Source organism: Scyliorhinus canicula, chromosome 21, assembly GCF_902713615.1.
Source record: "Scyliorhinus canicula chromosome 21, sScyCan1.1, whole genome shotgun sequence".
Lineage (NCBI taxonomy): Eukaryota > Metazoa > Chordata > Chondrichthyes > Carcharhiniformes > Scyliorhinidae > Scyliorhinus > Scyliorhinus canicula.
The window spans coordinates 10259864-10286677 of NC_052166.1; the positions used below are offsets into that span (position 1 = coordinate 10259864).

Sequence of the window (26814 nt, forward strand, 5' to 3'; positions counted from 1 at the left end):
CTGGAACCTCAAGCCTTTGCATTTTATATACACGTTTTGGTTGGAGGGACAGTAAATTGAGTAGCTAAATTTGCTGATGACAAAGATGGGTAGGAAGTAAGTTGTGAAGGGGATATAAGGAGGATACTAAGTGATATGGGTAAGGTTAGTGAATGCCCAAAGACCTGGAAAATGGACTATAATGTGGGACAATGTGAAATTATCCAACTTGTCAGAACGGACTGAGAAGAAAATCTGATCGAAATGGTGAGAGATAGCACAGCTCAGATGAAAAGCTATCTCAGTGTCCTATTTCATGAATCACAAAAGGCTAGTATGCAGGTGCAGGAAGTATGTGACAAAACAAATTGAATTGTATCATTTATTGCAACGGTATGCAAATACAAGAGTTATGCTACAGTTATACAGTGCATTGGTGAGGCCACATTTTGAGAAATCTGTATAGTATCAGTCTCCTTATTTAAGTAACGGTGTCAATGCGATAGAAACAGTTCAGAGAAGGTTTCCCAGACTAATTCCTGGAATGGGTGTGTCGTCATGAGAGGAACGGTTGGGCAGGCTAGACTTCTGGGGTTTGGAAGAGGCGACTTGATGGAAACCTAAATGATCCTGAGGGGAAATGACTGCTTCAATGTGGAAGAAACTAAAACTAGGGCTCACTGTTTAAAAACAATGGTTGTACATTTAAGACGGAGATGAGGATATTGTTTTTGCCTCAGTCAACAGCCCCAAGAAGATGCGATGTATTGTCTGGAAAGTCAACTCCACAAGATACTGTGAAACCCTGGAATGCAACATCTTTTCATTTTCAGAGTCAGGCATTCAGAAAAATGAGGTGTCAACCTGGTGAAGCTACAACACAGGATTACTTGTGTGCCAGACAACATAAACAGCAAGTAATAGTACTAGACAGAGCGAAGCGACTCCACAACAAACGCATCAGATTTAAGCTCTGTAGTCCTGCGACATTCAGTCGTGAATTGCGGTGAACAATTAAGCAACTCACTGGAGGAGGAGGCTCCACAAATATCCCCATCCGGGTGGGCCCAGCACATATTGCAAAAACAAGGTTGAAGCAATCGCAACAATCTTCAGCCAGAAATGCCGACTCAATGATCCATCTCAGTCTCCTCCGGCGGTCCCCAGCATCACAGATGTCAGTCTTCAGCCAATATGATTAGCTCCACATGATATCAAGGCACTAGACACTGCAAAGTCTATCGGCCCTGACAATATTCCGGCAATAGTACTGAAGACTTGTGCTCCAGAACTGGCCACACCCCTAGCCAAGCTGTTCCAGTACAGCTACAAGACTGCCATCTACCCAGCAATGAGAAAATTGCCCAGGTGTGTCATGCACACAAGAAACAGAGCAAGTCCAACCGAGCTAATTACTACTCTTATCATAGATTCCCTACAGTGCAGAAGGAAGCCATTCGGCCTACTGGGTTTACACCCACTCTCTGAAAGAGTAGCCTACCTAAGCCCACATCCCACCCAATCCCCGTAATGCAGTAACCCCACCTATCCTTTTCGACACTAAGGGACAATTTAGCATGGCCAATCTACCTACACATCTTTGGATTGTGGGAAGAAACCAAAGCACTCGGTGGAAACATAGGCAGATTTGAGGAGAACATACAAACTCCACACAGCCAGTCATTAAAGGCCGGAATTCAACCCAGGTCCCTGGTGCTGTGAGGCAGCAGTGCTAACCACTGTGCCACCTTGGCGCCCTGGTCCATCAGTCTACTCTCCATCATTATTAGCAAACTTATGGAAGGAGTCTTCAACAGCGCGATCAAGCGGCACTTACGCAGCAAAAACCTGCTCACAGACGCTCAGTCGGGTTCTGCCAGCATTACTCAGCTACGCACCTCATTACAGCCTTGGTTTAACATGGACAAAAGCGCTGAATGTCAGAGACGAGGTGAGAGTGACTTCCCTTGATATCAATGCGGCATTTAACCGAGCGTGGCTTGAGGGAGCCCAAGAAAATTGTAGTCAATGAGAATCAGGAGGAAAACTCTCCAATGGCTGGAGTCATACCTGCCATGAAGGAGGATGGTTATGGTGGTTGGAGGTTATTCACCTCAGCTCCAGGACATCACTGCAGGAGTTCCTCAGGATAGTGTCCTCGGGCCAACCATCTTAAGCTGCTTCATCAATGTCCTCCCTTCCATCATAAGGTCAGAAGTGGGGATGTTTGTGGATGACTGCACAATGTTCAACATCATTTGCGACTCCTCAGATAATGAAGCACTCCATGGCCACAAGCAGCAAGACCTGGACAATATCAAGGCTTCGGATGACCAGTGGCAAGTTACATTCGCGCCACACAAGTGCCAGGCAATAACCAACTCCTACAAGAAAGAATCTAACCATCGCCCCTTGACATCCAATGGAATTACCATAGCTGAATCCCCACACAATCAACATCCTAAGGGAGATGTGCGTGGAAAGTTTTTTACGCAGAGGGTGGTGGATGCCTGGAACGCTTTACCAGCGGAGGTGGTAGAGGCGGGCACAATAGCATCATGTAAGAAGCATCTAGACAGGTATATGAATGGGCGGGAACAGAGGGAAGTAGACCTTGGAAAATAGGAGACAGGTTTAGATAAAGGATCTGGATCGGCGCAGGCTGGGAGGGCCGAAGGGCCTGTTCCTGTGTTGTAATTTTCTTTGTTCTTTGTCTTTGTTACCAGTGATCAGAAACTGAGCTGGACTAGCTACATTAATACTGTGGCTAGCAGGGTAGGTCAAAAGTTAGGAATCCTAAAGCGAGTAACCTATCTCCTGATCCCCCAAAGTCTGTCCACCATCTACAAGGCATAAGTCAGAAATATGATGGAATACTCGCCACTTGCTTGAATGAGTGCAGCTCTAACAACACTCAAAAGCTGGAGACCATCCAGAACAAAGCACCCCGCTTGAAAGCTCCCTCTTCCACAAACATTCAAACCCTCCACCACCGACAAACAGTGGCAGCCGTGTGACCCATCTATACGATGCACTGCAGTAAGTCACCGAGGTTCCTTAGACAGCACCTTTCAAACCCACGACCACTGCCATCTAGAAGGACAAGAGCAGCAGATACCTGGGAACCCCATCAGTTGGCAGGTCCCCTCCAAGTCACTCACCATCCTGAATTGGACATATATCCACGTTCCTTTACTGTTGCAGGGTCAAAATCCTGGAACTTCCTAACTAACAGCACTGTGGTGGAGCTACACTACAGGCACTGCAATGGTTCAAGAAGGCAGCTCACCACCAGCTTCTGAAAGGAAACTAGGGATGACAAATAAATGCTGGTATAGCCAGCAACGCCCACATCCCATAAATAACTAAAAGCAAGTTGCACAGTGCTTGAAGTGTGACAAGGCAGCAGATAGCGCCAAAATTCATAAAAAACCTGGAGCCCTGAGCTCTTTCCTGGTTGACTCAGTTTTGCATATTCCAAAGAAATGGTGGACAGCAAAAGTTATCATCATAGCAAAACTCAGAAAAGAGCCTTGTATGCTTCCATACTTGAGAGTAGTACTGTGAGCAGGTCTGGGCACGCCACCATAGGAAGGATATTTTAGCCTTGGAGGAAGTGCAACATGGGTTTCCAGGAATGATATCTGGATTACATTATGAGGAGAGATTATATAAATTAGGCCTGTGTTCTATAGAATTTAGAAGGATAATAGGTGATCTGATTGAAGGCTTCAAGATATTAACAGAGAAAAACAGGATAGATAAAGATATGTGTTTGCAGTGGTTCGAGACTCTGGAATGAGGGGGCATAATCCAGATCATTCAGGGGAGATGTTCGGAAGCACTGACATAAAACATACAGTGCAGGAGGCCATTCAGCCCATCAAGTCTGCACTGACCCACTTAAGCCCTCCCTTCCACCCTATCCCTGTAACCCAATAACTCCTCCTAACCTTTTTTGGGGCACTAAGGGCAATTTATCATGGCCAATCCACCTAACCTGCACGTCTTTGGACTGTGGGAGGAAACCGGAGCACCCGGAGGAAACCCACGCAGACACGGGGAGAACGTGCAGAGTCCGCACAGACAGTGACCCAGTCGGGAATTGAACCTGGGACCCTGGTGCTGTGAAGCCACAGTGCTATCCACTTGTGCTACCCTGCTGCCCACTTCTGCACACAAAGGGCAGTAGACATTTGGAACTCGTGTTCACAAACGTTAATTGAGCATGGATGAGTTGTTAACTTTAAATTGAGATAAACATTTGTTAAGAAAAGATGTTAAGGGATAATGGGACAAAGGCAGGTATACTGAGTAAGGCCACAGATCAGCTATGATGTAGCAGGCTCCAGGGGCTGAATGGCCTATGCCTGTTGCTATGTTCCTATCTATTCCTTAAGATTCACAGCAGTGGAGAAAATCATTGTTCTTTTTCTCCACCCTAAATAAAAAGGAAGTCCCTCTTAACTGCGCCTGGTACCAGGTGTGCAACTCCTCCTCCTCCCGTTGCGAGGTCCGAATCTTCCGTTCAAGGAGGTGCACTTGTCCAGTGAGGCCTGCCCAGTAGTGGGTATTATAAACCCAATCCTGGACATACATATACTTACTATCCATTCACAATGAAAAGATGGTCCGAATTGCACTGACTAAACAAGTCAAATTCTCCTCTAATTACTAACTACTGTGATTCTGATCAGATATTTGAATCTCACAATTTTCTAGCTCAGGAATCCATTTACCAAGCGTACCATAGCCATCGCTCAATAAGCTATCCATCTATTGAGATCGATTAACATGCCATCAGAGGCCATGTTCTTCCCCAACCGTTAAAATTTGGAAATGTTCCAATCTTCCAAGAACAAGTCACAGCAAACTCGAGATCAGAGAAAAGGGCTGGTTTATTTCACCCACGAGTTGCAGAAAAGGGGTGAAACAAAGTCAGCCACTTTTGCATTAATACAATAAAAGAGGGATAAGAGAAAGAGCTCAGGAGCAGATCACAATAATACAATTATGGTTATTCATGAGTCCAGAATCAACAGTCTAAGCAAGAGCTCCTTCCAATGTTAGGCTGGTTGACTGTCGCAGGGTGAGCCATCTATTTCAGAAGTGAGACTTCCACGAGGTTAACATGTAAAGTTAAAATAGACTTCAAGGCACCAGTTCCAATGTTCCCCAAGTTCAGAGTACAGATGAAGGTCAGGCAATTGAATCTGGATGGAGCGCTTTCTGCTGTTATCTGTTTGATGGTAAGGTGGTGGTTATCAGTTTGCCAGGTTTACCATTTCTGTCGTAGATCAAAAATGCACAGAAGATAAGATACATGGTAGCACGGTAGCACAAGTGGATGGCACTGTGGCTTCGCAGCGCCAGGGTCCCAGGTTCGATTCCCCACTGGGTCACTGTCTGTGCGGAGTCTGCATGATCTCCCCATGTCTGTGTGGGTTTCCCCTGGGTGCTTCAGTTTCCTCCAGACTACTTAGAACTTGTGTGTGGGTTATTGTAGGGTTATACTAGCGATAAATTAGGTTAGTACAGGCTTACAAATATGAAAATTATTGATCGTAGATGATCAATAACCGGTCCAAAGATGTGCAGGTTAGGTGGATTGGCCATGATAAATTGTCCAAAAAGGTTAGGAGTGGTTATTGGGTTACGGGTTAATGTGGGTCACTCGATGGGCGGAATTGGCCTCCTTCTGCACTGTATGTTACCCAACCGCTTATTAATTTAAAGGAATTCAAACAGCTGAAGTTTGGGTCATGTGACAGAGTGGTTTCAGCTTGACTCACGGGGTTTCACAGCAGGTAATGGTCAGGCCATTAACCCCACATTCGATTTTAGGAGTCACAAACAGCCTTTGACATCAGGGACATGGGGCCTCTGGTGGCCAGAATTCTTCAGAAATGAAAAGAAACTTCACGCAGCTCCAGGAAGGGGCATTAGCGCTTAAGAAAATATATCGAGACTCTGTTGGTTTGTCAGGTTTGAAATACCACTGGTCAGAGTCATGGCTCGCCAGCATAAAACCTAGCACATTTTTAAGAATAAAAATGAGTACTTTACAGAGCAGCCTCGATTTATTGACCTTTATTTATTGGATTTTCCTTCTTGTTTCAATCAAGACACTCAAGTTTTTTTATTGTTTCCACCTCGGCAAGCCTTGTTTTGACTATGAATCATATTTTGGAATTAATTTTGGGGATGGTGCCGTTTCTGGCTCAGCCAGCATTTGTTGCTGTAGTCCGTCAGGTGTAGGCACACCCAAATTGCTGTTAGGGAGTGCAAGGGTCCTTCCTGTTTATTCTCTTATTTCCCATTTCTTTATTTTTGCCATTATCATTTTTGATCCATGAATGCTTGATTGGCAGCAGGGTAGCACAGTGGTTAGAACAATTGCTTCACAGCTCCAGGGTCCCAGGTTCGTTTCCCCACTGGGTCACTGTGTGTGCGGAGTGTGCACGTTCTCCCCGTGTCTGCGTGGGTTTCCTCTGGGAGCTCCGGATTCCCCCCACAGTCCAAAGACGTACAGGATAGGTGGATTGGCCATGATAAATTGCCCTTAGTGACCAAAAAGGTTAGAAGGGGTCATTGGGTTATGGGGATAGGGTGGAAGTGAGGGCTTAATTGGGTCGGTGCGGACTTGATGGGCCGAATGGCCTCCTTCCGCATTGTGTGTTCTATGTTCCATTAATGGACATTAATCCATTCAGTCAAGCAGCAGAGACAATGAGGAATTCAGAAGTTACGGGAGGGAACACTCTGCTAGTCTGAACAGGAAATTCTAAGCATTCGGCACCAGAGACAGATGGGGTGGGACTTGGCTTGATTGACTGATTGATTGGTGGCGAATGAAAAGGCCGTACTTTGCTTAGTAACATGTGGCAATTGCATCCTATCCCAGAGGGATGGTTCTCAGGGACCGGAGGGAGCAGTTGAGTAGCAACACCAAGATAAGGACCTGCTTTGTCTGCCTCTCCAGAAAGGATGTGAGTACTGTGTTACTGAAGCTGCAGAGATTGAATAAATCTACATGGAAACAATTACAGTCTGCAAACAGGGACAGTAACCTGCTCTTTATCTCTCCAGAAAGGCTGAGTGTGCTGTATTCCTGAAACTACAGAGACCTGAATTAGTCTAAGCCTCAAATTGAAAAAAAGGTTTGTGGATCAGTTAGATGCTAAAACCCACCATCGGAAACAAAAACTCTTATTTTTCCTTTCACTTATCAATTTTTACCCTTTTCTCCCCATCTGTTTGTCTGTCTTATGTGATTGGGTGCGTGTAGGGGAAACTTGGGGCAAGTTAAAACAAAGAATTAGGAATTAGATGATAGTTAACCAGTTGTATTTGCTGCATATTTAATTACAGTTCATGTTTACATTTACAACCCTGGTGACTGCAATTATTGGGCAGACAAGGACCAAAGATTTGGGGTATTTTTATAAGTATTATTGGTCACCACTTGTGTTGTGACTCTGGGCCAAGTGGGTCTGGAGTTGGACCGCACACTAGCCCAGGGTATTGTAACAGGGAGGGAATTCCAGGATTCTGACCCAGCGACAGTGAAGGGACAGCGATATAGATCCAAGTCAGGAAACCTCCAGGTGTGTTATCCCCATGTATCTGCTGCCCTTGTCCTTCTAGATGGCACCCCTCCCTCTCCAGTAGCCCAACAGCCCTCCCCATCGCTGTAACCTGCTTCAGCCCCGCCAACTCTCCCCATCTCTGTAACCAACCACAACCCGACAACCCTATTTTTGTAACCTCCTCCAGCCCTACAACCCTCCCTATTTCTGTAACCTTCTCTAGCCTCCACAGCCCACCTATCTCTGTAATCTCCTCCAGCCCTGAGAACCCTCCCTATCTTTGCATTCTCCTCAAGCCCCTACAGCCCTTCCTATCTCTGTAACCCCGCCTATCGCGTGCACCCTTCCCTATCTCGGCAACCTCCTCCAGCCCCTATGACCCTTCCCATCTCTAACCCCTTCCATCCCTCCCTGTCTCTATAACCTTCCCTATCTGTACTTACTCCAGTCCCTACCACTGTAACCTCTTCCAACCACCACAACCCTCCCAACCTCTGTAAACTCCTCCAGGCCCTACAACCTTCCCCATATTCCTCCAGCTCCTAAAAACCTTTCTTGTTTGTAATGCCATCCATCCCCTGCACCCCTCCCTATCGCTTCTGCACCTACAACCATCCCCATCTTTGCAACTACCTCCAGCCCCTACAACCCTCCCTACCCCTGTAACACAGTAAGAAGTCTTACAACAGGTTACCTCTGTAACCTCATCCAATCCCTACGACAGACAAGACAGCTGTGATTGACTGAATCCACAGTCAGTCAAGAAACTTTGCACTTATCTCATGGATCTGTCCTTCAAACTAAAACCTTGTTTTATTCATTGTTAAAAGTTCCACGGTTTGATTTTGAGTTGTTTGCTAAGAATCAGTCTGTGCCCACACGTGGAGAAGGTTAGGAAAATAAAGGTTTAAATCTTGGCGTCACTCCCAGACACTGCTGTTTTACAGGTTGACCCCTTGACCCTGGAGATCATCCTTTAACTCCGCCATGTAACCTCCACCTCATCTGTCCGGTACCTGCCGGTAAAGAACATGGGCAATCACTCATTGATGTAATTTATTATCATTAACACAAGGCTGATATCAGTACTGCTATTTTATCTTATCTGCTATGCCGACTGGATCTGGCCTACGTGATATTTAACTGTCCGCTGGAATGGCACAGCAAGTCACTCAGTTATATCAACCCCTACAAAAAAATTTAATATGAATTAAACAGTGCACATCACCCTAGGTACAAGAAAGAACAGCAGTAAACCCAGCATGCATTGCAATGTCCCAGACACCACTATCACCATTCCTGGGTATGTCCAGTCTCACTGGCAGGGCAGACCCAGCAGAGGAGCATCACAGTAGTATACAATCGGGAGGAAGTGTCTCTGGGTGTCCTGAACATTGACTCTGGGCCCCATGAAGTTTCAGGTTAAACATGGCCAATGATACCTCCTACTGGTTACCACGTACTGGCCACCCTCAGCTGATGAATCAGTTCTCCTCCATCACTGAGGGTGGCAAGAGCACAGACTATACTCTGGGCGGATGATTAAATGTTCATCGCCAAGAGTGGCTCAGTAGTGCCACCACAGACCAAGCTGGCTGGGTCCTGAAGGACATAGCTACCATTGGAACTGCAGCAGGTAGCGATAGAACTGACTAGAGGGAAAAACATACTTGACCTCATCCTCACCAAGCTGCGTGCCACAGATACATTGGCGAAAGGACTAATCACCGCACAGTCCTTGTGAAGTCAAAGTTCTCTCCTCACATTGAGAATATCCTCTATCGTGTTGTGTGGCACTACCATCATGCCAAATAGGATAGACTTTGAACAGATCTGGAAACTCAAGACTGGACATCCATGAAGTCCGTGGGCCATCAGCAGCAACAGAATTGTACTCAACCACAATCTGTAACCTCATGACCCGCCATATCCTGAACTTTACCATTACCACCAAGCCAGAGGATCAACCCTGATTCAATGCAGGAGGGCATGTCAGGAGCAACATCAGGCACACTGAAAAATGAGGTGTCAACCTGGTGAAGCTGCAATACAAGATTACTTATGTGTCAAACGGTATCAGCAGCAAGTGATTGATTGTCACACGTACCGAAGTACAGTGAAAAGTATTTTTCTGCGGCCAAGGGAACGTACACAGTAGACAAAAGAATAATCAACAGAGAACATTGATAAATGGTACATCAACAAATAGTGATTGGTTAGTGCGGAACAAGAGCCAAACAAAGTAAATATATGAGGAAGAGCAGCATAGGGCGTTGTGAATAGTGTTCTTCCAGGGAGAGTCATTGAGGAGTTTAGTAGCTGTGGGGGAAAAGCTGTTCACATCCTGTCTGGATGTGTGGGTCTTCAGACTTCTGTATCTTCTGCCTGATTGAAGGATCTGGAAGAGGGCAAAGCCTGGGAGGGAGGGGTATCTGACAATGCTGTCTGCCTTCCTGAAACAGCGAGAGGTATATACAGAATCAATGGGAAGCTGGCAAGCTTGTGTGGTGCATTGGGCTGAGTTCACCATACTCTGCAGTTTCTTGCGATTTTGGGCCAAGATATGATCCACCACAGTCGTATCATCTGCAAACCTATAGATCAAATTGGAGTTAAATCGTGCTACAGTCGTGAATATATAAGGAATACAGTCGAGGATTGAGCACAAATCCTTACAGGGCCCCGGTGTTGAGGACTATTGTGGAGGAGGTACTGAGGTACTGTTACCTATCCTGACAGATTACGGTTTGTTAGTGAGGAAGTCAAAGATCCAGCTACACAGGAAGGGGTCAAATCCAAGATTGCAGAGTTTGGTTATTAGTTTTGTCGGGATAATGGTGTTGAAGGCGGAGCTGTAGTCTATGCCCAGCAGTCTCACGTAGAATTCCTTGTTGTCGAGGTGTTCGAGTGTTGATTGTAAAGCCAGGGAAATAACATCTGCTAGGGACCATTTGCGGCATTAGGCGAACTGCAATGGATCGTCTTTGAGGCTGACGTTGATCCGTCTCATGACTAGCCACTCAAAGCATTTCACGATAACAGACATCAGGGTCACCTGTCGGTAGTAATTGAGGCACGCAACCTTGTTCTTTGGGTCTGGTATTATGGTGGTCTTCTTGAAGGAGGTGGGGACCTCAGAGCGGAGAAGTGAGTATTGAAGATATCTGCGAATACACTCGCCAACTGGTCTGCGCAGGCTCCAAGTGCTCACCCAGAGACTCCGCCGGGGCCCGTCGCTTTCTGCGGATTCACTTTCAAGAAGGCAGCTCTAACCTCTGAGGCTGTAATATATAACCATCCTCAGAATACTAGCATGTTGGTGTTATTTATTAATATAACCATCCTCAGCATATTAGAGTATGTCAATACAATTTATTAATAGAACCATCCTCAGAATATTAGCACGTGTTAATGTGATTTATTTATATAACCATCCTCAGAATATTAGCATCTGTTCATGTGATTTTTTAATATAACCATCTTCATTAGCACGTGTCAGTGTGATTTATTAATAAAACCATCCTAATTAGCATGTGTCAGTGTGATTTATTAATAAAACCATCCTCAGAATATTAGTGTGTCAATGTTATTTATTAATATAACCATCCTCAGAATACTAGCATGTTTGTGTTATTTATTAATATAACCATCCTCAGCATATTAGTGTGTCAATGTAATTTATTAATAGAACCATCCTCAGAATATTAGCGTGTGTTAATGTGATTTGTTTATAACCATCCTCAGAATATTCGCATGTTAAAATGTGATTTATTAGTATAATATACCAACGAATATTAGCGTGTGTTAATGCAATTTATTATTATAACCATATTCAGAATATTAGCGTGTTGATGTGATTTATTAATTTAACCATCCTCAGAATATTAGTGTCTGTTAATATAATTTATTAATATAGCTATCCTCAGAATACCAGCATGTTTTAGTGTTGCTTATTAATATAACCATCCTCAGAATATTAGCATGTGTTGTGATTTATTAACATACCCATTCTCAGAATATTAGCGTCTGTTAATGAAATTTTTTAAGATAACGATCCTTGGAATATTAGCATGTGTCAGTGTGATATATTAATAAAACCATCCTCAGAATATGAGCATGTTGATGTGATTTATTAATACAACCATGCTCAGAATATTAACGTGTTTTAATGTGATTTAGGGGCCTCACGGTAGCATGGTGGTTAGCATCAATGCTTCACAGCTCCAGGGTCCCAGGTTCGATTCCCGGCTGGGTCACTGTCTGTGTGGAGTCTGCACGTCCTCCCCGTGTGTGCGTGGGTTTCCTCCGGGTGCTACGGTTTCCTCCCACAGTCCAAAGATGTGCGGGTTAGGTGGATTGGCCATGCTAAATTGCACGTAGTGTAAGGTTAATGGGGGGATTGTTGGGTTACGGGTATACGGGTTACGTGGGTTTAAGTAGGGTGATCATTGCTCGGCACAACATCGAGGGCCGAAGGGCCTGTTCTGTGCTGTACTGTTCTATGTTCTATGATTTATCAATAAAACCATCCTCAGAATATTAGTGTGTCAATGTAATTTATTAATATAACCATCCTCAGAATATTAGCGTATGTTAATGTGATTTATTAATATAACCATCCAGAATATAAGGGTGTTAATGCGATTTATTAATATAACCATGCTCAGAATATTAGGGTGTTAATGTGATTTTTTCGGATAATAAACCACCGAATATTAGCATGTGTTAATGTGATTTATTAATATAACCATCCTCAGAATTTGAGCGTGACTTTATGGGATTTATTGATATAAGCAATCGTGGAATATTAGGATATGTTAATGTGATTTATTAAAATAACCATCCTCAGAATATTAGTGTCTGTTAATATAATTTATTAATATAACCATCCTCAGAATACCAGCATGTTTCAGTGTTATTTATTAATATAACCATCCTCAGAATATTAGTGTCTGTTAATATAATTTAATATAACCATCCTCAGAATATTAGTGTTGTGATTTATTAACATAACCATCCTCAGAATATTAGCGTCTGTTAATGTGATTTGTTAATATAACCATCCGCAGAATATTAGTGTGTCAATGTAATTTAACCATCCTCAGAATATTAGCGTATTAATGTGATTTTTTAATATAATGATCCTCAGAATGTTAGCGTGCGTTAATGTGATTTATTCATAGAACCATCCTCAGAATATTAGTGTGATAATGTGATTTATTAATAAAACCATCTTTAAAATATTAGCGTATGTTAATATGATTTATTAATATAACCATCTCAGAATATTAGTGTGTGTTAATCTGATTTATTAGTATAATATGCCAAGGAATTTAAGCGTGTGTTAATGTGATTTATTAATGTAACCATCCTCAGAATACTAGTGTGTGTTGATATGATTTATTAATATAACCATCCGCAGAACATTAGTGTATGTTAATGAGATTTATTCAGATAACCATCCTCAAAAAACTAGTGTCTGTTAATATAATTTCTTAATATAACCATCCTCAGAATACTAGCATATTTATTAATATAACCATCCTCAGAATATTAGCATGTGTTGTGATTTATTAACATAACCATCCTCAGAATATTAGCGTGTGTTGATGTGATTTATTAATATAACCATCCGCAGAATATTAGTGTGTGTTAATGTGATTTAATATAATATACCACTGAATAGTATTGTAACATGATTGATCAATATAACAATCCTCCGAATAATTGTGTTAATATGACTTATTAATACAATAATTCTCAGCATAATAATAAGTGTTAATTTGATATATGGATCAAATAAAGCTCTGAATAATGGCATGTGTTAATCTGAATCAATATAATATCGCTCAGGATATTAGAGTCAATAATTTATTAATGGTATCATCTGCCAAATATTAGATTGTTAGTATGATTTTTTAATATAATAATTCTCAGGATATTAGTGGGTGTGAATATAATTGGTAAATATAATAACCTTTGCGATATTAATGTCTTAATATGATTCATTAACATTATGATCCTCTGAATATTAGCGTGTTTAAGATTTATTCATATAGACATAGAATTTACAGTGCAGGAGGCCATTCGGCCCATCTGCACCGGCTCTTGGAAAGAGCACCCTACCCAAGATCAGCACCTCCACCCTATCCCCATAACCCAGTGACCCCACCCAACACTAAGGGCAATTTTGGACACTAAGGGCAATTTATCATGGCCAATCCACCTTTTTTTTTTAGAACAGTGCAGCACAGAACAGGCCCTTCGGCCCTCAATGTTGTGCCGAGCAATGATCACCCTACTCAAGCCCACCCTATACCAGTAACCCAACAACCCCCATTAACATTATTTTTTTAGGACACTAAGGGCAATTTAGCCTGGTCAATCCACCTAACCCGCACATCTTTGGACTGTGGGGGGAAACCGGAGCACCCGGAGGAAACCCACGCACACACGGGGAGGACGTGCAGACTCCGCACAGACAGTGACCCAGCCGGGAATCGAACCTGGGACCCTGGAGCTGTGAAGCATTGATGCTAACCACCATGCTACCGTGCTGCACATCTTTGGCATCAGAATATTAAGAGTGTTAATATGATTTAATTGAATTATCATCTATTCAGACGTTCTGTGGATCTCAGACAAGTTTTCAATGAAAGAGAATTGTATCGTTACCTCTGAGTGATCCACGAATCTTCCAGTGCAGTCACATGTCCTGCTCGGAACATCTCCCATCCAGCCTGTGCGATCATAGCGCCATTATCAATACAGAATCTGGGAATGAGTAGAGCTTTGGTCAGCTGGGGTGATAAGAAAGATATTAGAAGATGGGCATTTACACTTATCCAGGTTTATACAATTGAGGGAGGACATGTCAGCAGCACCAGGCATATTTAAAATATGAGGTTGAACTGATGAAGTGACAACACAGATTACTTGCATGTCGAAAAGCATAAGCAACAGGTAATAGGCAGGATTAAGCAATTACACAACTATCAGATCAGATCTAAGCTCTGCACTCCTGCCACATCTAGTAGTGGTAAACCACTAAACAATTCACTGGAGGAGGATCCACAAATAGCCCCATCCGTAACAATTGTGGAGCCCAACACATCAGTGCAAAAGATAAGGCTGAAGCATTTGCAACAATCGTCACCAGAAAGTGCTGAGTGGATCATTCATCTCAGCTTCCCCAGAGTCTCTCAAGCTGCTCAGCTCCTGACATTACAGCCTTGGTTCAAACATGGACAACAAAAACTCAACTCCAGAGGTGAGGTGAGAGATGCCTTTGACATCAAGGCAGCTTTTGACCGAGGACGGCAGCAAGGAGCCCTAACTAAACTGGAGTCAATGGGAATCGGGGAAAACTCTCCACCGGTTGGAGTCAGACCTGACACAAAGGGTTGTGGTGGTTGGAGGTCAGTTATTTCAGTTTCAGGACATCACTGCAGGAGTTTTTCAGGCCCAACCATCTTCAGCTGCTTCATCAATGACCTTGTTTCCATTATAAGGTCAGAAGTGGCGCTCATTGTTGATTGCACAATGTTGAGCATCATTCACGACTCCTCAGATAATCAAGCAGTCCATGTCTAAATGCAACAAGACCTAGACAATATCCAGGCTTGGCTAAAGTAGCAAGTAACATTCGTGCCACACAAGTGCCAGGCAATGGTTATATCCAACAAGAGAGAATCAAACCATCGCTTCTTATATTCAATGGCTTTATTATCGCTGAATCACCAACTATGAACATCTTGTGGGTTACAATTTACCAGAAACTGAACTGGACCCAAGCATATAAATATTATGGTTAGCAGAGCAAGTCAGAAGCTGGGAATCCTGCACGTCCTGACTCCCCAAAGCCTGTCCACCACCAACAGGACACAAGCCAGGCGTGGAATAGAATACTCCCCACTTGTCTTGATGAGTGCGGCTCCAACAACACTCAGGAAGCTCAGCATCATCGAGGACAAAGCAGCCCACTTGATTGGCACACCACATATCACCTTAAACAGTCACTCCCAAACCACCGACGCACAGTCGCAGCCGTGTGTACCATCTACAAAATGTACTGCAGCAACTCACCAAGGGTTGTTAGGCAGCACTTTCCAAACCCACGACCACTACAATGTAGAAGGACAAGAGGAGCAAATACCTGGGAACGCCACCTGTGAAGTTCCCCGCCAAGTCACTCACATCCTAACTTGGAAATATATTGGCCATTTCTTCACTGTCGCTGGGTCAACATCCTAGAACTCCCTCCCTAACAGCATGGTGAGTGTATCTACACCACATGGACTGCCGCAGTTCAAGGAGGCAGCTTCGCAAAGGGCAATTAGGGATGGGTAATAAATGCTAGCCTAGCCCGCGACGTCCACATCCCATGAATACATTTTAAAAACACACCGCATATACCGTCTTTCTTCACAGGCCTAAAATGTTTGCAATCCTGCACAGAGAAAAGTTACTGACACCCCAACTCAGGAACGAAGAAAAAAACAAAATCAAACATTAGAATCGTGGGTTGTAAGTGAGGAAAGTGTGCGGGAAAAAGGTTGACTGTCAGAATAAAATCGATGAAGACAATCAAACTGACCTTTCATCTGTGGCAAAGAGTTTGGCTCCTCGTGCGTCACACATTGCCGCCATCATTTCTTGCAAGCGCAGATTACCTAAAACAAGACACAGAACACTGTTATTCATCAGGATCACAGCCAATGGCAACTCCCAAATTTAATGCCTCTTCGCATGCTAATGGCTATGGTAAACAAATTCCTGTCCACCTCCCATTCATCATCCTGAGCATCAGTGAAAACACTCCCTATCCCTCTCTTCACTCTGTAAAAGCACCTTCAATATGTTGGTATTGTGCAAATCTGTGTCCAAATTTGCTATTCCACTTCTCAATGTCTACAGTCACCATCTCCAACCAGTGTCTGACTAATTACTGCCTGTTAGTAACACTGCACAGCTCAATCTATCTCTACAGAGATTAGTAAATAGCTTATACTCTCTCACTCTCATACTGCACCGACCAATCTATCTCTACACAGTTTGGGGACATTTTAAAATTATTTTTTAATTCATTTTACGGGATGTGGGCGTCGCAGGTTAGGCCAGCATTTATTGCCCATCCCCAATTGCCCTTCAGAACGTGGAGGTGGGTTGCCTTCTTGAACCGCTGCCATCCTTGAGGCCGAGGTACATGCCGGGTGGTCGGTCCAGTTTCATTTCTTTTTTGTGTTTTCATGGTGTTTGAATATAACTGAGTGGCTTGCTGGGCCATTTCAGAGGGCATTTAAGAGTCAACTACATTGCTGTGGGTCTGGAGTCACATGTAGGCCAGACCAGGTAAGGACGGCAGATTTCCTTCCCTAAACGACATTAGTGAAAGATGGGTTTTTGTTACAATCGACAATGGTTTCATGGTCATCATTAGACTTATAATTTCAGATATTTTATTGTTTAAATTTCATCACCTGGTGTGATGGGATTTAAACCCGATCCCCAGATCATTATCCTGGGTCTCTGCATTACTAGTTCAGCGACAATGCCACTATGCCACAGCCTCCCGCAGTCAACACTCTCGCACACTAACACTGCTCTAACCCATCAATCTATGTATGGAAATGGTCAACACCCACACTCACACTGCACTAACCCCATCAATCTCTATAGTGTTTGGAAATGGTCCACACTCTCCCACGCTCACACTGCACTAACCCCATCAATCTCTACAGCGTTTGGAAATGGTCCACACTCTCCCACACTCACACTGCACTAACCCCATCAATCTCTACAGAGTTTGGGAAATGGTCCACATCTCCCACGCTCACACTGCACTAACCCCATCAATCTCTACAGCGTTTGGGAAATGGTCTACATCTCCCACATTCACACTGCGCTAACCCCATCAATCTCTACAGAGTTTGGAAATGGTCTTCACTCTCCCACACTCACATTCTAATGTTGTCCAGTTTTCTGCCATTGATCTCGGAAATCTAAATCCTGAAGATCAGATCGTAAATAGAGAAATTCGAACATTCACATCCCGTCACCCCTGAACTCACCATGTCCTCTGGCGCAAATCCAATAAATCACCTTCACCTTGAAGTCTCTCCATTAATTCCATTTGACCCCAAGCCACATCACTAACGTTATTGCAGAGCAACCTCTCACCTGAATGAGCCCTCTGATCTGTGACCCATCCCCGACACGACAAACCTCCGCATACTCTGCCCGTCCAACTCTCCTCCCATCTCCAGCCATCGTATCAGATCCTCTGCCTCATCTACAAATATGGACAAATTTCCTCAGACCCTCACCCTCCACTGCATCCCTGACACACCACCCAACTCTCAAACTTCAGCCCTGCCCTTCAAATTCAGAACCTCCCCCCACTATCACCCCAAGAACTTTCCACCGACAAACTCTCCCTTTGCCACACAGCCAGACAAATATCCCCAACCCCCATGCCCAGAAATACCGGCCCACCTCATGCTCAGTACAACTTTCAACCGCACGCTCTAACCCCACCCCACACCCTCATCTGAAGCCCCTCCAATGTACATACATCCGACCCCTCCGACAATCATCACTTCTTCAGATGCACAATGTGCTATTGCCCGTTCTGTGGTCTCCACCAACATGGCAAACAGGGTTTCCTAGAAAGAAAGAGAGAGTCAATCAGCAGACTGGTATATCCTTCCATGAAGCTAGATGCTTACAAAGGATGATGGGTGTCATTCTGGACTCTTTGTATTCCCTGTGTATATCTCTCTCTCTGATATCTCTCTCTGTATTCCCTGTGTATATCTCTAACTCTCTTATCTCTCTCTGTATTCCCTGTGTATATCTCTCTCTAACTCTCTGATCTCTCTCTGTATACCCTGTGTATATCTCTCTCTAACTCTCTGATCTCTCTCTGTATTCCCTGTGTATATCTCTCGCTAACTCTCTGATCTCTCTCTGTATTCCCTGTGTATATCTCTCTCTAACTCTGTGATCTCTCTCTGTATGTGCTGTGTATATCTCTGATTGTGCGGATATTCTCCATCGTGGAATGGCCAGATTGAACTGTGAACTATTTTGATGTTCACACCATTTCCGTCTATAAGTAACACGGAACTGCGGAAAAGATGATTCTGGACGTTTCAAAGTTGGATTACCTGCAGCGAGAAGCAGAGGTCTTCAGGAGTGCATTCTTCAGCTGACAACATGCGATGTGCAACTTCCTAAAGAATATAAAAGATGCAAGACTAAACAAAACAGGGAGAATGATCAATCGGACACAGTCTGAGGGGGTCCGTTAATGGACACAGTCTGAGGGGGTCCGTCAATGGGACACAGTCGGAGGGTGTCCGTCAATGGGACACAGTCGGAGGGTGTCCGTCAATGGGACAGAGTCGGAGGGGGTCCGTCAATGGGACAGTCGGAGGGAGTCCGTCAATGGGACAGAGCCGGAGAGGGTCCGTCAATGGGACACAGTCGGAGGGGGTCCGTCAATGGGACACAGTCGGAGGGGGTCCGTCAATGGGACACAGTCGGAGGGGGTCTGTCAAAGGGACACAGTCGGAAAGGGTCCGTCAAAGGGACACAGTCGGAGGGGGTCCGTCAATGGGACAGAGCCGGAGAGGGTCCGTCAATGGGACAGAGTCGGAGGGGGTCCGTCAATGGGACAGTCGGAGGGGGTCCGTCAATGAGACACAGTCGGAGGTGGTCCGTCAATGGGACACAGTCGGAGGTGGTCCGTCAATGGGACACAGTCGGAGGGGGTCCATCACTGGGACACAGTCGGAGGGGGTCCGTCAATGGGACACAGTCGGGAGGAGTCCGTCAATGGGACACAGTCGGGAGGAGTCCGTCAATGGGACACAGTCGGAGGGGGTCCGTCAATGGGACACAGTCGGAGGGGGTCCGTCAAAGGGACACAGTCGGGAGGGGTCCGTCAATGGGACACAGTCAGAGGGGGTCCGTCAAAGGGACACATTCGGAAGGGGTCCGTCAAAGGGACACAGTCGGAGGGGGTCCATCAATGGACACAGTCGGAGGGAGTCCTTCAATGGGACACCGTTGGAGGGGGTCTGTCAATGGGACACAGTCTGAGTCTGTGGGGTAATGAGACGAAACACTGTTTGGATGAAACTGGCATGGTGACAGATGTGATGGCCTCTTGTGCTCTTCCTCTGCACATGGCACCAATTCATACCCTGCCCTCACCTCAATATAGGAGAGAATTCCGGAAAAGGAGACATCCATTCCTTTCACTGTGTAGGGCAAATCCACCAACTTACTTCCCCTAAAAGAAAGCGGTGAAGAGTTAGTGAGAATCGCAGCCTGTCCGTCAGAACGAGAAAGACAGGAGACAATCAGCCCGGTATAAACCTGGTGGAAACAGCGCGGTTATTCTCCAATACAGAAACCAGAATTACGACAGTACAGCGACTGGACATTTGCTGCATTCCAGTCCTGGTTCGGTGGATCCCCACCCAACTTGTCACTCCCATGACCATCACCATTCCCCTTTGTCCTCCCTCCCTGCTCACACTCACACTCCCTCCTGCTCCCCCTCACAGGCCCTCCCTGCTCCCCCTCACAGGCCTCCCTGCTCCCCCTCACAGGCCCGCCCTGCTCCCCCTCACAGGCCCGCCCTGCTCCCCCCACAGGCCCGCCCTGCTCCCCCTTACAGGCCCTACCTGCTCCCCCTCACAGGCCTCCCTGCTCCCCCTCACAGGCCTTCCCTGCTCCCCCTCACAGGCCTTACCTGCTCCCCCTCACAGGCCCTCCCTGCTCCCCCTCACAGGCCCGCCCTGCTCCCCCTCACAGGCCCGCCCTGCTCCCCCTCACAGGCCCGCCCTGCAGCCCTCACAGGCCCTCCCTGCTCCCCCTCACAGGCCCTCCCTGCTCCCCCTCACAGGCCCTCCTGCTCCCCCTCACAGGCCCGCCCTGTTCCCCCTCACAGGCCCTCCCTGCTCCCCCTCACAGGCCCTCCCTGCTCCCCCTCACAGGCCCTCCCTGCTCCCCCTCACAGGCCCTCCCTGCTCCCCCTCACAGGCCCTCCCTGCTCCCCCTCACAGGCCCTCCCTGCTCCCCCTCACAGGCCCTCCCTGCTCCCCCTCACAGGCCCTCCCTGCTCCCCCTCACAGGCCCTCCTGCTCCCCCTCACAGGCCCTCCCTGCTCCCCATCACAGACCCTCCCTGCTCCCCCTCACAGACCCTCCCTGCTCCCCCTCACAGACCCTCCCTGCTCCCCCTCACAGGCCCTCCCTGCTCCCCAACACAGACCCTCCCTGTTCCCCCTCACAGGACCTCCCTGCTCCCCCTCACAGGCCCCCGCACCCTCCCTCCGCGCTCCCCCTCTCAGGCCCTCCCTGCTCCCCCTCACAGGCCCTCCTGCTCCCCCTCACAGGCCCTCCCTGTTCCCCCTCACAGGCCCGCCCTGCTCCCCCTCACAGGCCCTCCCTGCTCCTTCTCGCCCTCCCTGCTCCTCCTCGCCCTTCCTCCCTGCTCCCCCTCGCCATCACCACTCCCCCTCCCTCCCCGCTCCCCCTCCCTCCCCGCTCCCCCTCCCCGCTCCCCCTCAACCTCCCTCCTCTTCGCCCTGCCTCCCTGCTCCCCCTCACCCTCCCCGCTCCTCCTCTCCCTCCCTGCTTCTCCTCGCGCCCTCCCTCCCCGCTCCTCCTCGCGCCCTCCCTCCCCGCGCCCTCCCTCCCCGCTCCTCCTCGCGCCCTCCCTCCCCGCTCCTCCTCGCGCACTCCCTCCCTGCTCCCCCTGCCCCCCCCTCCCAATCTCTCGCCCCACTCACAATTTCGCCCCACTCACAATTTCGCCCCACTCACAATTTCGCCCCACTCACAATTTCGCCCCACTCACAATTTCGCCCCACTCACAATTTCGCCCCACTCACAATTTCGCCCCACTCACAATTTCGCCCCACTCCCCCTCACAATCTCTTTCTGCTCCCCGCCACTCTTTCCCCATTCCTCTTCACCATCTCATCCAGTTCACCATCAGTCTGTCCCTGTTCCCAATCGCTGCCCTTCATGCTGGTGTCCTGTTAGACTCTCACCCTGTCCAATGGCTCACCTCTTAGCCATTTGTTCAATGTTGAAGCCAGGGCTGGGGTCATTGGAAATCTAATAGAAAATAAATCAGACATCAGAAAATGGCAGAAATCTGTCTGCCCCACTCCTCCTGACCAATATCTCAATATTGCCATTCTCTGTCTACGCGTGTCCCACTCCACATCATGTGCCGGTCACGTCTGTCCCTCTTCATAACCAGTCCCTGTCCCCCTTGTCCCTCTTCACATCCTGTCCCTGTGTCTGTCTCCGTACCTTGTCCCTGTCTCCCCCTGTCCCGCTCCACATCCTGTCTGTGTTACGTTCCACGTCCTGTCCAAGTCGCCCCTGTCCCTCTCCACATCCTGTCCCGGTCACCTCTCATCCCTCTCCCCATCTTGTCCCTGGCTCTCTCCACGTTCTCTCCCTTTGTCCCTCTCCACATCCTGTCTCCCCTTGTCGCTCTCCACATCCTGTCCCCGACTCCCCTGTCCCTCTCCACATCCGGTCCCTACCCCTCTCCACGCCCTCTCCTCTCTCCCCCCCCCCCCCCTCCCCCCGTCACTCTCCAAATCCTGTTCCTGTCTGCCCCTGCCCACATCGTATCCCTGTCTCCCCCGTCCCTCTCCACATCCAGTCCCTGTCCCTCTCCACGTTGACGGATTCATATTTATTGTCACATGTACCAAAGTACAGTGACAATTATTTTTCTGCAGCCAAGGGAACGTACACAATACGTACATAGGAGACAAATAAAAAATAATAATGCTAAAAAGTACATTGACAAATGATACATCAACAAATACTGATTGGAGAGCAGCAGAGGGAGTCATGAATAGTGGGCAAGATTCTCCGCAAATGGGGAGAATCGTAAAGGCTGCCGTGGGACAGGCCGTGACCCACGGCAGCCTTCACGCCCACTTCTGGGGCCGATACTCCCCTCCCGGGCGGGGCTAGGAGCGCGGCCCCGTGCGTCACGGCGGCGCGGCCTTGATGACGGTGGTCAAGGCCGCACATCAAGCGTCACGCCGGCTGATGCGGCCGATGACGTCGGTCGCGCATGCGCAGGTTGGACAACGCCAACCCGCGCATGCGCAGTTGTCGTCTTTTCCCTCAGCCGCCCCGCAAGACGTGGCAGCTTGATCTTGCGGGGCGGTGGAGGGAAAAGAGTGCATCCGTTACAGTGGGCACCGATCGCGGGCCTATGCCCCCCTTGGCATGGCCGTGGTACTGCCGTGCCAATCGGGCCCCCAGATGCCCTAAACGGGCATCTGGCACCCGTTTCACGACGGCAGCGAGCAGGTGTGTTTGCTGCCATATTGAAACGGACGTGAAGGCCCGGCCGCTCGGCCCATCGGCCTCGGAGAATCGCCGCTCATCTTAAAAAACGGCGAGCGCCGATTCGTGGCGTGGGTCGGGCGTGGGGGGGGGGAATAGCGGGAGGGCGTGAAAAATGTGGGGAGGCCCTCCCGCTATTCTCCCACCCGGCGTGGCGGGCGGAGAATCGCGTCCAGTGTTCTTACAAGGAACAGATCAGTCTGAGGGGGGAGTTGTTGAGGTGTCTAAGTAGCTGTGGGGAAGAAGCTGTTTCTATGTCTGGATGTGTTGGTCTTCAGACTTCTGTATCTTCTGCCTGATGGAAGGGTCTGGAAGAGGGGCCTCACGGTAGCATGGTGGTTAGCATCAATGCTTCACAGCTCCAGGGTCCCAGGTTCGATTCCCGGCTGGGTCACTGTCTGTGTGGAGTCTGCACGTCCTCCCCGTGTGTGCGTGGGTTTCCTCCGGGTGCTCCGGTTTCCTCCCACAGTCCAAAGATGTGCGGGTTAGGTGGATTGGCCATGCTAAAATTGCCCGTAGTGTAAGGTTAATGGGGGAATTGTTGGGTTACGGGTATACAGGTTACGTGGGTTTAAGTAGGGTGATCATTGCTCGGCTGTGCTGTACTGTTCTATGTTCTATGAAACGTGGGACGTTAAAAAAAAAAAAAAAAGGTCAAAGCCTGGGTGTGAGGGGTCTCTGACAATGCTGTCTGCCTTCCTGAGGCAGCAGGAGGTGTAGACAGAATCAATGGGAGGGTGGCAAGCTTGTGTGATGCGTTAGGCTGAGTTCATCATACTCTTTGCGATCTTGGGATGAGCAATTGCTATACCAGGCTGTGATGTAGCCGGATAGGATGCTCTCTATGGCACATCTGTAGACATTTGTGAGTGTTGATGCACACATGCCAAATGTCTTTAGATTCTGTAGGCAATAGAGACGTTGTTGGGCTTTCTTGACTGTTGCATCAGCGTGAGAGAACCAGCAGTCTACATCCCACCCCAGACAAAAGTGAAGAAAGCACTTGACGAACTACAATCCACCATCAACAACCACAAAACAGGGGCAGCACGGTGGCACAGTGGTTAGCATTGCTGCCTACGGCGCTGAGGACCCGGGTTCGAATCCCGGCCCTGGGTCACTGCCCGTGTGGAGTTTGCACATTCTCCCCGTGTCTGCATGGGTTTCACCCCCACAACCCAAAGATGTGCAGGATAGGTAGATTGGCCATTCCAAATTGCCCCTTAATTGGACAAAATAATTGGGTACTCTAAATTTTTAAAAAAAACAACCACAAAACAAATCACCCTAAAGCCCTGACAATCGTGGCTGGAGACTTCAACCTGGCCAACCTCAGGAAGGTCCTACCAAAACGCCATCAACGTATCTCCTGCCCCACCAGAGGTGCAAACACCCTGGACCACTGCTACCCGAGCATCATTCCCCAACAACACTTCAGAAAATCCAACCACAAGTCGTTCTCCTACTTCCGGCTCACAAACAGCAACTCAAGCGTGCTGAGCTAGTTAAGAAAACCGAGGAATCTGAGGATGTCCTCCGCGACTGCTTAGATTGGTCCATATTCAGGGCCGCAGCTGCTAACCTGGAGGAGTATGCAACCACCGTTACAGACTTTTTAATATCTGAGTGATGTGAGCTACTCTCCAATCTGCAGGACAGTTCCAGAGTCTATATCCCGGAAGATGACCACCAATGCATCCACTATTTCCAGAGCCACCTCCTTAAGCATTCTGGGATGCAGATTCTCAGGCCCTGGGGATGTATCTGCCTTCAACCCCATCAGTTTTCCCAGCACCATTTCTCTACTAATGTCGATCTCCCTCAGTTCTTCTCTCTCACTAAACCTTTCATTCTCCAACATTGCTGGGATCTGATTTGTGTCCTCATTTGTGAACACAGTAAGAACAACACCAGGTTAAAGTCCAACAGGTGTGTTTCAAACACGAGCTTTCGGAGCACTGCTCCTTCCTCAGGTGAATGGAGAGGTATGTTCCAGAAACATTTATATAGACAAAGTCAGAGATGCTGGACAATGCTTGGAATGCGAGCATTTGCAGGTAATCAATTCATTACAGATTTGTAAAGACAGAACCAAAGTATGTATTCAATTGCTCAGCCATTTCTTTGTCCCTTATTATGCATTCCCTTATTTCTGTCTGTAGGGGGCTTACATTTCTCTTTACCAATCTCTTTCTCTTCACATATAGAAACTCTTAGTGTCAGTCTTTATGTTCCTTGCAAGCTTCCTTTCGTACTGTACTTTCCCCTTCTTAATCAATCCCTTCTGAATTCCTTGCTGAATTCTAAACTGCTCCCAATCCTCAGACCTTGGTAAATCTGTATGCTTCTTCCTTGTATTGGATACTATTTTTAATTTCCTTTGTAATCCATGGATTGGCTCTATTACCCCCTTTGCTTTTGTGCCAGACAAGAATGAACAGTTGCTGTAGTTCCCCCATGCGTTCCTTGAATGTTTGCCATTGTGTATCCACTGTAATCCTTTTAAATCACTCTCCCCAATTTCCCTGTCCCTGTCTCCCCCTGGCCCTCTCCACATCCTATCCCTGTCTCCTCTGTCCCCTTCCATATCCTGTCTCCCCATTCCTCTCCACATCCTGTCCCTGTCTCCCCATCCTGTCCCTGTCTCCTCCTGGCCCTGCCCATATCCTGTCCTTGTCTTCCCATCCTGTCCCCAGGTCCGCCTGCCTGTGTAGAATGAGCTGTGGAATGTCAGCAAGTAGTTTCCCAGAAAGTGTTCCTGGTGGGAGTGACGCCCCAATCCATGTCAATGAGACAGGGGTGACGGATTGATCAAGTCTAGTGGGTTTCTGTGGTGAATGCTAACTCCGTAATTAATGCAAAGAAACTGAATAGTATAACTCCACAATTGCAATGATAATTGCTGCAGGTCACTTGCGAAGGCTCAGTATCGTTCACCTGACAACGAGATCGGCAAGGACAGCACAAATCAGGTAGTAAGGCTACATTAACAGCAACTACAAACTGGTCCTACAAAATACGTTCATACCTTCAGGACACGGGCAAATCGATCCAAACAATTTCCCACCGCAATGTCGATAGTTTCACCAAATATTCGATAACGATGTTCGGAATACGCAATCACCTGTGACAAACCAAACTTTGATCAGCGCATGAGTAAGATATCCTCTACACTGTCCTCAGGACAGGTACAGCACGGGGTTAGATACAGAGCAAAGCTCCCTCTACACCGTCCCCATCAAACACTCCCATGACAGGTACAGCACGGGGTTAGATACAGAGTAAAGCTCCTTCTACACTGTCCCCATCAAACACTCCCAGGACAGGTACAGCACGGGGTTAGATACAGAGTAAAGCTCCCACTACACTGTCCCCATCAAACACTCCCATGACAGTTACAGCACGGGGTTAGATACAGACTGAAGCTCCCTCTACACAGTCCCCATCAAACACTCCCAGGACAGGTACAGCACGGGGTTAGATACAGAGTAAAGCTCCCTCTACACTGTCTCCATCAAACACTCCCAGGACAGGTACAGCACAGGGTTAGATACAGAGTAAAACTCCCTCTACACTGTCCCCATCAAACACTCCCAGGACAGGTACAGCACGGGGTTAGATACAGAGTAAAGCTTCCTCTACACTGTCCCCATCAAACACTCCCAGGACAGGTACAGCACGGGGTTAGATACAGAGTAAAGCTCCCTCTACACTGTCCCCATCAAACACTCCCAGGACAGGTACAGCACGGGGTTAGATACAGAGTAAAGCTCCCTCTACACTGTTCCCATCCAACACTCCCAGGGCAGGTATAGCACGATGTAAGATACAGAGTAAAGCTCCCTCTA

General features: G+C 47.3%; 1 protein-coding gene across 4 annotated transcripts in view; it reads right to left on the reverse strand.

Annotated features, from left to right (window-relative positions):
• Positions 1 to 8355: 8355 nt before the first annotated feature.
• The window catches only part of LOC119955555 (O-sialoglycoprotein endopeptidase), a 42768-nt gene continuing 24309 nt past the window's right edge, over positions 8356 to 26814 (reverse strand). The window contains exons 4-11 of one of the 4 annotated variants that reach the window (XR_005458490.1): positions 25995 to 26090; positions 21654 to 21703; positions 19788 to 19866; positions 18737 to 18802; positions 18142 to 18232; positions 16165 to 16240; positions 14244 to 14368; positions 8356 to 8584 (exon numbers count right to left, since the gene is read on the reverse strand). Coding sequence is in view for 1 of the 4 variants with exons in the window: in XM_038781847.1 (XP_038637775.1) it covers positions 8545 to 8584; positions 14244 to 14342; positions 16165 to 16240; positions 18142 to 18232; positions 18737 to 18802; positions 19788 to 19866; positions 21654 to 21703; positions 25995 to 26090 (597 nt within the window). In the remaining 3 variants the exon portion in view is untranslated. Of the gene's footprint in view, positions 8585 to 14243; positions 14369 to 16164; positions 16241 to 18137; positions 18233 to 18736; positions 18803 to 19787; positions 19867 to 21653; positions 21704 to 25994; positions 26091 to 26814 lie in introns of all 4 variants that reach the window. The other 3 variants (XR_005458491.1, XR_005458492.1, XM_038781847.1) reach the window with 3 other exon arrangements.